Source organism: Notechis scutatus, chromosome 2 (genome assembly GCF_049901735.1).
Source record: "Notechis scutatus isolate UNSWTSFEM ecotype Mainland chromosome 2, rNotScu1.2, whole genome shotgun sequence".
Lineage (NCBI taxonomy): Eukaryota > Metazoa > Chordata > Lepidosauria > Squamata > Elapidae > Notechis > Notechis scutatus.
Genome location: NC_142010.1, coordinates 153,101,150 through 153,115,258, shown reverse-complemented (window position 1 = coordinate 153,115,258; position 14,109 = coordinate 153,101,150). Strand labels below are relative to the sequence as shown.

General features: G+C 40.7%; 1 protein-coding gene and 1 long non-coding RNA gene across 2 annotated transcripts in view; one reads left to right on the top strand and one right to left on the bottom strand.

The window, feature by feature from the left end:
* LOC148132339 (uncharacterized) lies at nt 1–6,675 on the bottom strand. Its single transcript, XR_015747856.1, has 2 exons — nt 6,432–6,675; nt 1–1,373 (listed from the first exon to the last, which is right to left on the bottom strand). It is a non-coding gene; the product is annotated as an uncharacterized LOC148132339 (long non-coding RNA).
* Nucleotides 4,711–14,109, top strand: part of PDZD4 (PDZ domain containing 4) — a 29,530-nt gene continuing 20,131 nt past the window's right edge. Inside the window, exon 1 of the mRNA XM_087956861.1 lies at nt 4,711–5,127. Within this exon, the coding sequence (XP_087812987.1) occupies nt 5,068–5,127 (60 nt within the window). The 5' untranslated portion in view covers nt 4,711–5,067. The remainder of the gene's footprint in view (nt 5,128–14,109) is intronic.

The window sequence follows — 14,109 nt, the reverse complement described above, 5'->3', positions numbered from 1 at the left end:
AATATATATATATTGTTTTTTAAGACAAACATAGACAAACAAAACATAAAAACATCAAGCCATCTTCCATATATATACATACAGTGTGTCGGTTGGTTTACAAATTGTTTTGTGCTTCCATTTCGTAGTCTTCAATTACAATTACATTGTATATATTCTCATATTTTCAATCAAATATTAAATACATCAATCATTTGACTATACTATTATTTATTCATATTTTATGAAAGAATCCATATTTTACTTAATTTGTTTTATGACAGTTCATATAATCATCTCAAATCTATCCTACAATCATTTTGTAGATATAAGAAAAAAAAATACATCTTTATATATTTATTATTTTTTAAAGATCTACATATTTCATTACCATGTTTTATTGTTTAACCATTGATAGAATAGATCCCAAATTTTATAAAATCGTTTATCATCTTGTTCTCTGATTTCAAATGTCAATCTACTCATTTCAGCACATTCCAATATTTTCTTAATAATTTCCTCCTGTGATGGTATTTTCTCATTTTTCCAGTTTTTGGCAAATACAATCCTAGCCGCTGTTAATACATTTACAATCAGGTATTTCAATTCTTTACTATATGTTTCAGGGAAAATTCCCAATAAAAATATCTCTGGTTTCAAGTCTATATGTTTTTTTGTCATTTTTTCCAACCACATGTAGATTTTAGTCCAATATTTTTTAGCATCCGCACAAGTCCACCACATATGGTAATATGAGCCAGGTATCTGATGACATTTCCAACATTTTTCAGATTTGTTCTTGAACATTCTTGCTATTCTTGTTGGGGGAAAATGCCACCTGTAAAACATCTTATACAAATTTTCTTTATATGCTGTTGACATTGTCATTTTATATTTTTGAGACCACAATTTTTGCCATTTCTCTAGATCAATCCCATATCCAAAATTCTTCCCCCAAGCAATCATAGTTTCTTTAACTTGTTCTTCTTCTAGTTTAATTTCTAATAAATATCCATACAATTTTTTAATCACCTTTTCATCAGTATCTGTCAAAATCTTATCTAAATCAGTCAGTTTATCATAGAAACCTTCTGTTTTAGAATCTTTGTCATACCTTGAATGTATTTGCGCATATGAAAACCAATTCATCTTTATACCTTGTTCACCCAGAGAGTTCTTGTGCCTGACAGTGGACTAGAAACCGAGTCTCTTCAGGACCAGTTCATCATGTTAACCATTATATTATCCTAGCTTCCTTCTGCATCATGCTGCCATGCCAAAACTGACACCTTCTGGATTAATTGGACTTGAGTGCCTCCCATCCAGAGCTCAGAACAGATGCTTTTCAGTCCACTTGGGAGGCAGATGCTAGGTTGGTAAGGATGATGTAAAGCCTAAAATAAAGATCTCGGTATTTATTCTTTTTTTCCCAGATGTGCACACACACACACACACACACACACACAGAGGCAGTCCCTAGTCAGATAACCACGTGTTGTAATTGGGGAAGATTAAATGAGAAAACATTAAATGTCAGGAAGATTATAATGGTTATAATTTCTGGTCTTTGGGGCCCTTTCACCTTTCTGTGATGAGAGCAGAGGAGGCTCCCTATTTCTCCTGACCGGCACAGCCACCCCCCATGCGCGATGCAGTGACGCTCCCTTGAGAAAGTGCCACGAAATGGGGTGGAGGCTGTTTGAATCAACACGTCCTGCCTCAGAGTTTGCGGTGCCTCAACAATAGCTGTGAGTTTTGGGGAGCCGTATGTTCAGCCAGCGAGTGAACCTTGGGAAAGGAATTCCATGACAAGCCATTGTACATTTCATAACCCCCATTATTTCTTTGCACAGGCTGCTCTTTCTCTGCTCTTCATCAGCTCTGGCCTGTCACAATGAATCAAAGAATCAATTTACCTCTCGACTCACTCCATGCCTGGAATCATTTATGAGATGTTGTGGGGGAACCCCGGGGCAAGCATTGCAGTAACACATGATTCCCCATTCTCTTTGCTTACCACCCCCCTTCTAATCCCTGCCTTATTTTAGACCCATTCCCAGAGCTGGCATCAGTTGGGGCTGATGGAGAGATGGATGAACCCGGCTCACATACACCTTCCCTAACCTTGTCTGAGGGTTCTGTTTTGAAGTGAAAAATATGGTAAATGAAATTAACCAATAAATTGAAAGCGAAGACAGCAGTGCTAACAATCAAAGCAATAAACTGGAAAAAGTCCCAACAAAGAATATTAATATATAGCAACCTCAGCCCTATTATATGTTATTAAATCCAGGTCATATGGAATGATAGTGTTTTGTCTTGCCACTTTTACAATATATGGATATTTTCAAGATTAACAGAGAATAGAATGTATAATTGAACTTGCTCTTTAACACCTAAAGGTTTGGTTTCTTTCCAGCTATGAAAGATAATCTTCTTAGTAGATACACTGACTCTTTTGAGCCAATGTTCTTCAGGAAATGTCAAATCCAATATTTTTGGAGTATAAGAAACACGGGCATTCTGGTCCAGCATGTCTGGAGAACTCACATGGTGCGTGAAGGTCATACTCTGTGAATTTGCCTAACTTCCAGACAAACCACAGCATGCTTATGAGGCAACCATAAAACTCTTCTCAGATGTATTCACATTACTTGGTTTGGAGGCAGGTTCTTGCAGGTGACTGGGCTGTTAATCTGTTATGAAACTGTCTTCCCTTTGGGGGAGGAGGGAAGGTTAAACAGAGAGAACAATGGCAGACATGGAGAAAGTGACCCTGCTGGGTTCCCGCTGCTTATTTTCTCACTAGATACAAGACTGTCCTTTCCACCTTATAACCTGCACTTGCAGTCCATAATACTCTTGGCTAGGGGTCAGGATACTAGTATTTCATACTACCTGGTTGATGTTTATATATTTCTTGGTTAAATTTATATTTCACGTTTTGTTCAGAAGAGCAAGGCAGGGTAGCACATATCCCTCCCCTTGATGTATATGTGTGTAGGGGATTGTCTTTTGAATCTTTTGTTCTGTTGCCATTGATAGCCCCTTTTTTCTGGTTTAGAAATTAAGTCGCTAAAGAAAAGTACTTGGATAGAATGTGGGGAAGAGACAGGGTAACACAGAGATCTGGTAAACATAGGAACAAAGGAACAAACGGACTTTTTAATTAAATAACCAAAAAGTGAGCTTTAAACAAATTCACACACCTTCCCCCTTCTGCTTCTGCTCTGAAAACCTCTAGCCCTGACAGATGGAGGTTTTGGCAGGCACTCTAGGGCTCTCAGTCTCCCTCAGACCCAATTTTCCAGGCATAGCTCCTTCCTTTGCGGTTACTCCATTCTCCTGAAATATAAACTGGGAATTGGTGCTCCTCATTTCCGTGATTTGATTGGCAGTTGCACCAATCGTCACATTTGTCTGTCACATTTTGGCCCAACAATAGCCCTATGAGGTAGGTTGGACAGAAAAATTCAAGGCCTTGCTACTAGATTGGCTGGCTGTCATACAATGCTCTGTCTTTTCTTTTGTTTTTTTGTTGTAATCCTAGTGTTAGAAATCCTGAGCTTAAATGCAGGACATGTCCAACAGAATACAGATAGTCCTCGACTTATGACCACAATTGAGCCCCAAAATTTTTGTTGCTCAGTGAGACAGTTGTCAAATGACTTTCTTGCCACAGTTATTAAGTGAATTACTGCAGTTCAGTTATTTAATTAAATTTAATTATTTAATTTAAATTATTAGTTAGACCTTTCTTGCTATAATTGTTAAGTGAATCTGGCTTCCCCATTGACTTTGCTTGTCAGGTCTCAAAAAGTAATCACATGATCCCAGGATACAGCAGCCATCATAAATATGAGTCAGTTGCCAAGCATCTGAATTTTGATCACATGACCATGGAGGTTATAACAGTTGTGTGAAAAACGGTCATAATTCACTTTTTTCAGTGTTGTTGTAACTTTGAACGGTCATTAAATGAACGTAACTCAAGTACTATCTGTACTGATTGCTATAGAAAATAGGACATTAGAACAGCTCTTATCCAGCAGGAAGCATCAATGGGAATGGGTATAAATGGATAATTAACTAATGGAACCAGAAAATAGTCCCATCTATCAGTTTCTGCAATTTTGTTTTATCTGCCTTTGTATGGCTAACTCTCCCTCTTTGGCATTTTCACCTTCCGCCCCTGGCAGCTAACGATTTTGATATTGGGTACATGGATAGGGTGAAAAATGGAGCGGATAATTTCTATTCGTTCCCCAAACGATGAGCAAAGCATCGGGCCCTGGCAAACAGGTGCACGAATTGACCTAACGTCTGAAGGCGGACGACGAGGGCAAAGTAGGGGGCGGAAGGACCGGACGCTAAAAGGCAGCGCCGACATCTGAGGGACCAGACGGGACGGGGACTGACGGCCCCTCCAGCCTGGAGCAGACTAGATGGATAGAGATTGCAGGCCGGCCGTTGTACGCGGCCAGAGACGGACAAAGGACTGAGGGAAAAACCAAGGCTGGCACCGTGGAGCGAGAGCAGCATCCGGAAAGGCCAATTCGTGGAGGCACCGACGGCGGGACTTGGCAGGCTCGTCGCGCCAACAACGGCCGGGCTCCCAAACCCTCCCCGAAGTCATCCATATTTATAAACGCCGCGTCCGTCGTCGGTTCCCCCCCACTCCCCATTCACTCCGCCCTCTCCCCTCCTCCTTTTGGCAAACGGAGCGAAGGAGCGAGGCAGACCAGACGGCGGACGAGGGTGCATTTTTTCGCAACAGCGACAGGCGTCCCCCTCGCCTCCGGGGGATCCTGCGTCGACCTCCAGCGGAGGGGGCGGGGAGAGAAACATCTCCTGCCGTCCTCCCCCATTTTCTGCTCGGTCTAAGCCCGCCGCTATGCCGCCAGGGGGGTGAATGGGGGGCAAGCACCGGACAGCACCTCCACCTCCCTGCCCAGGGCTATGCCAGGGTGGGGGGCCGGGAGGGCGAGCGACTCGCCCCCCCACCTGTAGGATCCCCATGAGCTGATCTCTCCCCGCCCATTCCTAAATTGTGGCCCCCTCGGTCCGCCCCCCTCGAGCGGCATCGCCATGGGATGTAACATGTGTGTGGTAGAGAAACCCGAAGAACAATATCGGGTGATGCTGCAGGTAAGAGAGGGAGGGATGGAGGGAGGTCAGGGATGGGGGCGGCATTGATCTATGGGACGCGGCTGATGGGACGAGGTGAGCGAAGCACTAAGGGAATCGGAGGTGGGGGGTGTAGGTAAGGATGGTACACCCATGCAAGATGAAAAGAGGGCAGAATAGGGTCGTCTGGGGAGAAGGAAGGCACTGGAAAGGGTCAAGGGAATTTCCAATCGTTCCCACGGGAAGGGCAGTTTCGGTCATGGGGGGTGGGGGGGTGGCAAGGTAGAGGGCTGGAAGGTGGGGGTGTCTGAGAGAAAGCAAGGTGATCTAAAGATGTTTCTTGGGGCGGGGGTGGGGAGGACATCGAAATAGGAATCCCAGGTTGTCTTTTGGGGTGGAGTGGGGATTTGGAGTACCATTCGGAGAATAGAGGAGGGGGGGTTAATGCTGCAATGGGGGAGGGACCAGGTACTGAGTGAGGGGAGGTTGCTTAGCAACTAGTCTCCCCCCTTTTCCCATAGCGTACAGTGTCTGAAATAATGGGGAGAGGATTTCTGCAAAAAAAGGGGGGAGAACAAATTGGGATGAATGGCACTGAGCAGCGAAGGGTGAAGCAATGGTTTGAGAAGGGAGTGACAGGTATTCATTCATTGATTCATTCATTCATTCACTTGCTTCCATCTCTTCCTCCAAGTCATTCCTTCCAGTCCCTCGGTTTCCTCAGTGGTTTGCTTATTCTGGTATCTGTTTCTTTACTCCTCCCTTCCCTCCTCTTTTTGTCTTTTTATCTCTCCCATCAGTCTTGCTTCCTCTCTCTCTCTCTCTCTCCTTTGTATGTGCCATTTATCCAGGTCTTTTTCCATCGCACTCTCTCATCCCAGGTCTAGGTACAAAAACCAGACAACCTCCTAGTCTGCCTTACAGAGATGGAAGCTATATTGTAATTGGTAAAGCAAGAGGCTTTTAAAAAACAAAAAAAACAAAGGGTTATATATTTCAAACAGGCTGGGTTTTCCAATATTCTCTCACAGGGCTGCACAGTTAATTTGTACCTGCCTATGTGTAGAACTGAAATACATGGTATTATATATTCTTGTAGGCACTTACATAGCTGTCTTTTGTGCAATTATCAGTGTATACATTATAGGGGTTGTGTTTGTGTAGATAATCTTGCTTGCCCCATAAGGGACCATCTATTCTTTTGTCTTACCATCCTTTAAATACTATCAGGATTTAAATTCTGTTAATTTAGAGATTTACATTACAGCATGAAAGTAGCAAATAAGCTCATTTATACAAACCGAGAAGCAAATCCAAATACATACAGTGTTGCTGTCTGTATATCCTTGTGATTGATAATTGGGGATAAGGTCTTCTCTCACCAGCCTTCCTCAACTCCACATAGGTTGAATGTCAGCCCCCATAATTCCCAATCAGCACAACACTGGACAAGAGCCGTGGGGGTGGGGGTGGGGGTGAGGTGTCCTTTTGTAATTTTATTCCTGTTGCTGGAATCAGATTGTCATGAAACAGAATGGATTTGATTGATGTCCTCAGAATGATATTTTTTTTCCTACAAAGAAAGGGCAAAATAATCTGTGCATTAGATTGGAACCATTTGATCAGCTAATTATTAGACTCAGATCTGCACATCATTCCTATTTTCATCTCTTGTAATAAAATTGCCCCTCACTGTGGGAAATAAATGGGATGAAAAGGGAATTTGTGGCTTATGGCATTCCTTGAGCTGAGCAAAGAGATCTAGCTGTACTCTCAGCATTTTCCTTGCGTCCAGAAGCCCTGATTTATAGCTCAGGCGTTCAACAGGTGACAGCAAAAGGAGACACTTCTTCCTCTTCTGTTGTACACTCCATATCTTGCTGAAACAAAATTAAGGAGCTGGGATCCTGGTCTCTCCAGATATCTGAAAGACAGCTCCCATCATTTCTGACTGTTGGTCAAGATGGATAGTTTTTATGGGAGTTAAGTCATAGCAACTGGAGGGACCGTCTGAACCTGACTATATATTCCAGTTGCTTTTAGCTTGATAATTTTTTGAAAGGAAAGCTGGGCTATAAACTGAATGAATAGGTTATTTGGGTTTATTAATAGCTTGAAAAACAGTCTTCCCTAACCTGCCAACTTTGTGATATCTTTCATTTGATCATGAACAATGAAAATTGGTCTAGCTTGTATAGGGGAGCGCCAGTTGGGAGTCATTGCATTTAATTCTCAGCATAAATTCTAGTTTAACATTTTTACTTTCAATAACATTGAAATAAGACATTTTAGAATTCACAATGCCGTTTTTATTATAAGGCTTCGCAAAGTCTGGAACAAAAATATTCTCAACGTGTCAAACAATACATTAGGAAAAGTATTGAGTATATAATAAAAAGTCAACAAATAAAGTTGAAACTCATTTGAATCCAAAGATTACTAGCATTTGTTTGTAACCAGAGTATAGAAAATCATGACACAAGAAATACCATATAGTCAAATGTTATTGCAAGGAATGATATATTGCTCTTTTGCTTCTTGGATTTGAAATATGTAAGTGGCCAAAGAAAAGAAACAAATTTCACAAAGATTTAAAGCAATCTGGAAAACAGTATTACCTTTCAATTGAGAATTAAAATAGTCTTGTCCCAAAAGTCACACCAGGCTGCATCTTTTTGAGTTAGAGGTGAGATCAGACGACTAAATAGTGGGTGTGATCGAAGTAGTGCTTAGTGGCCATTTCAGGCTGATGAAGGCATTACATACATACACACATACACATCTTCTGGTCTGGTTTCACATCAGCCTTATCTGCCACTAAAGGACTGAACACACAAGCGCAGAAGAGTACAGAAGATAGCATCTGGCTTGCCTCTCAGAGAAAGGAAAAGAAGAAAGGAGAATAACTAAGTAAAGGGGCTGCATGTAACGCAGCTCCCTTTGCAACTTTCTTTACCTTGGACTGTAAGAAAACAGAGTAGAAGAAAAGGCTCAGGGTGGAGCCTAGAGATGATGGACAGAATTCCACAATTAGATCCAGCCTCCGTTCCTGCTGCAGGCTGTGATTGGCAGATGCTTTTTCAGCTGGCTGGTGACTTGCAAAAAAGAAAATAACTAACCTAGAGGAGTCAGCCAATCATTTTATCAGGCACAGCACATGAAAAATCAAGGTAATATCATCAGTATCACAACTGTAGTTGAGGCAAGGTAGAGATCAGCAATAGTCAGCAGATTTAACATCCATTGGGTGAATTCATAAATTTTGTGGCTGTGGGGCTCTACAAATGTGTGTAAATGTGGTCCTGTCACTACGAGAGGGGGGACACCGAACATCAGATTTTTATAAGTAGTTTGGGGAAGGGGGGGAATAATCATAACTTTGAATGGTCACTAAGTAATCAATCATAAGTCGAGGACTATCCGTACAGTATAATTTCAAATAGCATTTTCCAGCTTTTCCTTCCTTTCTTTTTCTCAATCCGTGTGGCTAGAATCGCATCTAGAATTTTACTGTCAGCCCAGCAGCCACTTAAGTACAATAAATAGTATTGCAAAAATTCCAATCCAATCCAAAGACTTGCAATCTGTATTCAGGTCTTCCAGGTCCATCTCCCAAACTCTCAGTGCACAATGAATTCTAACAACAGGCTATGAACCTCTTATTTTGAACTTTAGGGGAAATTTACAGGAAACCACTTCTGTAAACTCCAAAATTCTTTGTATCTTAGAGCGTAACAAGAACGTGCAGTTTGTTGTTTGGATGGGGCATGTAAAATGTCTCTTTCTGTTGACTGACTCCTGCAAGTTTTATTGTTTGATCACCAGTTATTAATTGATGAATGTATTGGTTGATTGATTATATGCTGTCATGTTAGTTTGAATCTTAGCAACCACATAGGGAGATTTTCCTCCATGATGGCCTGTCCTGGTCCTTCAGCTCTTTCAATGATACCCCATTGTCATGACAACTGAGTCAATCCATCTCTCTGCTGGTTGTCCTCTTCTTCTCTTTCTTCTTCTCTTCCTTTCTACTTTCCTAGCATTACAGCCTGGTCCCAAGAGTCAAACTTTGCATAATGTATCTGAAGTAGAATAACTTAAGCCTGACAGTAATTGCTCAGAATAGCATCGTTTGTGTCTATCAGTAAATTGACACATGTTCAACTACATGTTATTAAGTCATGAAAAATCAGTGAATACAGACATCTATATATACTGGTCTTGATATTTACATAGGTTCAAAGCAATAATGAAACAGAATTCCAGTATTCTCTAAGCAGACCCATTCAAGACAATGTGAGTTTTTTCAGCAGATTCTGCACCTGTGGTTTTGATTGTTAATGAATGTGTATCAAAATTTGTTGCCAATTTATAGAAATTAAGTAATAGGGCCTGTCACACAATTTTTAGCCATAGCCTTTTTCTTTCATGGAACAAAATGAACTTCTCCCCTGGTTTAACTTCATAAGCTGTTTAATGGACCAATTGCCATCACAAAACACAACACAGTTGAAAAAAGAAGAAATTGGGGTTACTAGCTCTGGCCTACAATACCTCAGGCATCAAAGAATATCTTATCCAGAGCAATTCTTAAGAGCATCATGGTGGCCCACAGGTGGATCTCTCACCTCACAATCAGGAGGCCCTGAATTTGATCCTAGGTAATGGTAGATATTTCTCTCTCTGGGCAAAGAGAAGATATCTGCTGTGAACTCTGCATAGGCACCAGGAGGAGTATCGCCCAGTAAATGGTCATCTCCATTCAATTGCCTTACTTCACCCTGATGCAATAGATTACAGGATCATTAAAATAAAATAAAAAAACCCAGAGTAATTCTTAAAATGTATTCCTAGGATCTCTGGGAGTCCCTCCAACACCCTCTCAAGAGTCTGAAAAATCAAAATGTTTGATTTTTGAACAAAAAACTGAACAAAATTATTGTTAAAAAATAATAACACAATATTAAAATCTCATCAGACAATCATGAGAAGCAGTAGCAGCAGCAAATGTGTCAATTTTAATTTTTAATATGGTAAATATCAATACATATAACCCATACAAACAAAAGTTTTTTGGGGTCTTCCATAATTAGTGGAAAGAAGCTCTGAGAGGAAAAAGATATAAGATATACTGGTCTGGACCTTCACCACCCAGGTTTTACACCTGGAGGAATATTATGCCTAGACATAGCAAATTGCTAATTAAATAATCTAAAGGATAATTTTGAATATGACATACTACAATACATAGGATGCTGTCTACAGGTTTGTGAATTGCCTAAGACCTGGCTGCAGGTTGGTAGAAAATGCTGGACTGGAATTAAGATGGTCCTTTGCAAAGTAAGGTTGGCATCAGTGGTTGACTTCCCAAGGGAAGAAAATATTTGTGTGCAATTAGTCCTCATTTAATGATTACCCTGTTTAATGACCATTCGAATTTATGACAAAACAGGTTTTTGAGCAGTCCTCAAACTTACAATGGTTGCAGCATCCCATAGTCACAAGATCACCATGTGCAAGCTTCTGCCAAAGTCAATGGAGATGCTGGCAGTTAGTTACAGGTCCCGGTCACATGATGTCTCCCTTAATGACTACAGGTGATTAGTTTAATGACTGCAGTAGAAGTGACATCGTGTAGTCATGTAATGAATTTAATTGCTTACTGACAGAATTTCAGGTCCCAATTGCAGTCATTAACTAAGGACTACCTGTAGTTGTGGCTTAGGTTGACTTGAACACATTACTTAGAAGTTTGATGGCCCAAGTCCATCAAATTAAAGCATTGTGTGGTTGGTTTTATTTGGGTTTAGTGTGACTTGCCAACACACTTGTAAAAAGACACATTGGTCAGGCCATACCAAATCTGGTTAGGCACTATATAGACAAAAATAGCAACACTATCAGTATTAAGGATTATATGCATCCTTATTATTGATATGGCATATCAATATTAAAAAAAATAGATGGAGAAAATATAGTATAACTCCTTTCTTTCTCTCATGTTCAATATGCATCCACACATAAATACACAAAATCCTTAACAGGACAGGAATGTGGCTGTTTCTTGTAGTAGATACAGATATACCCACACATATACAGACGCACACACAAAACCCTGGTTAAGCTCTGTTGTATACAAAAGACATATAGTACATACAACATAGAATGGCATTTATCAGTGCAGTGAGAAACAATATAAACATCTTGTAGACATACATTATAAATAATGCCATATGTATCTAGAAAAATATGTCCAATTGCTGTGGCATCCATCATTTTACAATGATGCTTCTTATGCATACATAGTTTCTTCTCCCAGTTGAAACGATTATAGTAGACACACAGAAAAATCTCTCTAGAGCACACACTTGCTTACGGCCTCCTCTGCTCTAGTGGGATTGAACCTTGCATTCTAATGTTAGATTCCAGCCAAAGGTTTTTATAAAATTGGAGAGGGGGGTGGCCATGGCTCAGTAGAAAAATGGAGAAGGGGAAAAGACCTTGTAGAGTAGAGATCGGGGAAAATGATGATCACTTGAAGAGCAATTTGGAGAAAAGAAAGAAGAAGAAAAAATAAACACACAAAGGAAAGCTATGGGGAGCCATCAGCTGAAGGGCTGAGGCTGGATAACACTCCAGGAATGCAATTGGCATTTGTTATAAATTCCTACAGGGCCTTCCTTAGGCAAAGAATGTCCTCCTCATTCCCACCCACAGCCCCTCCCCAATCCATTTGTCTTCCTCACAGTTTTTCTAAGGTAGCCTCTTTTATCTACCCTGTAGTTTCTTTGATGCTTCATCATTTGTCCCCCACCCCACCCCAGCATCCACAATCTTTTCTATTATTTTTTTACTTAATATCTTAACTCTCCCAACCCACCTCCGTAGAATGTTCCCCTGGTGGTCCTCAAGGCAAGCCAAGCAAATTATCCGTTTTCCCAGATTCTCCTCCTGCCCACCTTGAACTTCCACAGCCCCAAATGGAAGAGGAAAAAGAAAGGAGGATAATTCATATTCCTCCACCCACCCACCATTTCTAGAGTTTGAGGCTAGCGAGTAGGAAGGAGATGTGCTTTGCTTTTGATCCCTTTTACCCATATTTTCCTTTTTCTCCCCAGCTGCAGATGCCTGTATCAATCACTTCAGTTGCCATGGTAACTGCAGCTGCAGTGATGGAGAAAGAGAGATGCACCCATGCAGGCACGCGCATGCACACGTACACACACACACACACGTCTGTTCAGCAAAAGGAAATGTGATGCATGAAATCCTTCTGCATACAGATGCACCGCACAACGACAAACTCACAGGTGCGTCAGCCTGTGACGCATAATGAAGTGGCTGGGCAAGTTCCCACGGTAACTGCATCATGTCTTGCATTTTGTTTGACCATGACAGAACACACACAATGTAGGAAATGGGTGTGCTGGGGGTGTGCCTTCTGGGAACCCAAATAAGGGGGAGTGTACCACAGGGTTTGTAAAATGAGGAACTATAGGCATTATTTATCAGTTTGAGGTTTATGAGGGGAAATGCATTGTCCTTGGAAATTCAAGAGTATGAAGATCCTTGAGAATTGCCTAAGTCAAGAGGTTTTGCATTAAGGTTTTATCTTCCTTCAAGAATCAGCTACTGGCCTCTTTTTTAGTGACAACAGCTTTTTATGTACAGAGACATTGGAGCTTTGGGGAGAGGCATAGCCAGCCAGGATTACCTCTAATACAGCCATTCTCTTGTTTCTTTGATTTTTAATCTAAGGGTTCTTTTTTTATTGTGTCCTCTTTTTAACTTACCAAGACAGAAGAATTTTGAACATGCTTATATAGCTGAACAAAACTGAAAGTGAGCATTAGGAAACCTTGCAAGATGGGTCTCTGTTGTTATCTTCCTTTCATCCCAAGACAGGCATAAAAGCTAATTTCAAATAGCCCTTTCGTTTCAACTTATCTGGCCTTTATAACCCAAACATTATTATTTTCACAATGTGCAGCCGATTCCCAGATTTCTATCCCAGATAATATGGCCAATGGTTAAAAAAAAAAAAATGGGACTTGGAGTCCATCTACACTGGTAGGAGAGTATTTTGGAGAGCATTGCCAAACAATGCAGTCTGTGTTGGGCTAAATGGAACATGAACTCCACTAGTTGTTTAAGGGTACTTATTCTTAAAAAATAGGATTATTTTGGTTCAGTTTACTGCAACTCCTCTTTTTCTTAAGCTCAAGCCAGTTATAATCAACCAGCAGTGTTTTGTACTTCTAACAGACCCATCACCTGAAACACACCATGGTTGTATTGAAATATACCAGTCCAATGATGTATAATATTTTTGAACTATGGCCTTTAAATAACATGTTGGAGTCAATCAACTTTCAAAAAGCAAGGCATGAAGCCAGGTCAAAAATTAAATAAACTATATTTTGATTTCATTTATAACCTTTAAACATTAAGTTTGACCAATATGTGCACTATCAAGGTATTGAGACTTAATAGATGACCAACCGTTGTAAGGCTGATGCAATGAGGATGAATCAGCATGGTTATTGCTGCTTTAAGACTGAGGATGGGTCCCACAGGGTTTTACCACTTTAAGAAGCTCATATATATATATGAGGCCATGAGAGGGCATACCTCTCTCTCCTTGTGTTCTGTCTCCATTTTGGTTCTCCGTGCAGAGTAAAGAAGATTGATTGATTGCCAGGTATTTGCCTACCATGTATATGTCTATAGCAGTCTTGTATATAAACCACTGTTAAAAGACAAAGCCTCTGTGTGTGCTGTGTTTTGCACCTGGATTTTCTCACAATAGGTTGTCTCACAAACACTCTGACATGCACTGTATAATTTCTTCCCTTCTGAGATCATAACAATTGCAGTATGGTGGCAATTTCTGGAAACTTCTTAGTGCTACACCAAGATTTTCAGGAGCCACCTGAGCCTTAAAAGGCATGCCCCTCTGAGGAAGCTACAGAATATGTTGCTTTGTTCAGTTGGGGGCACTTT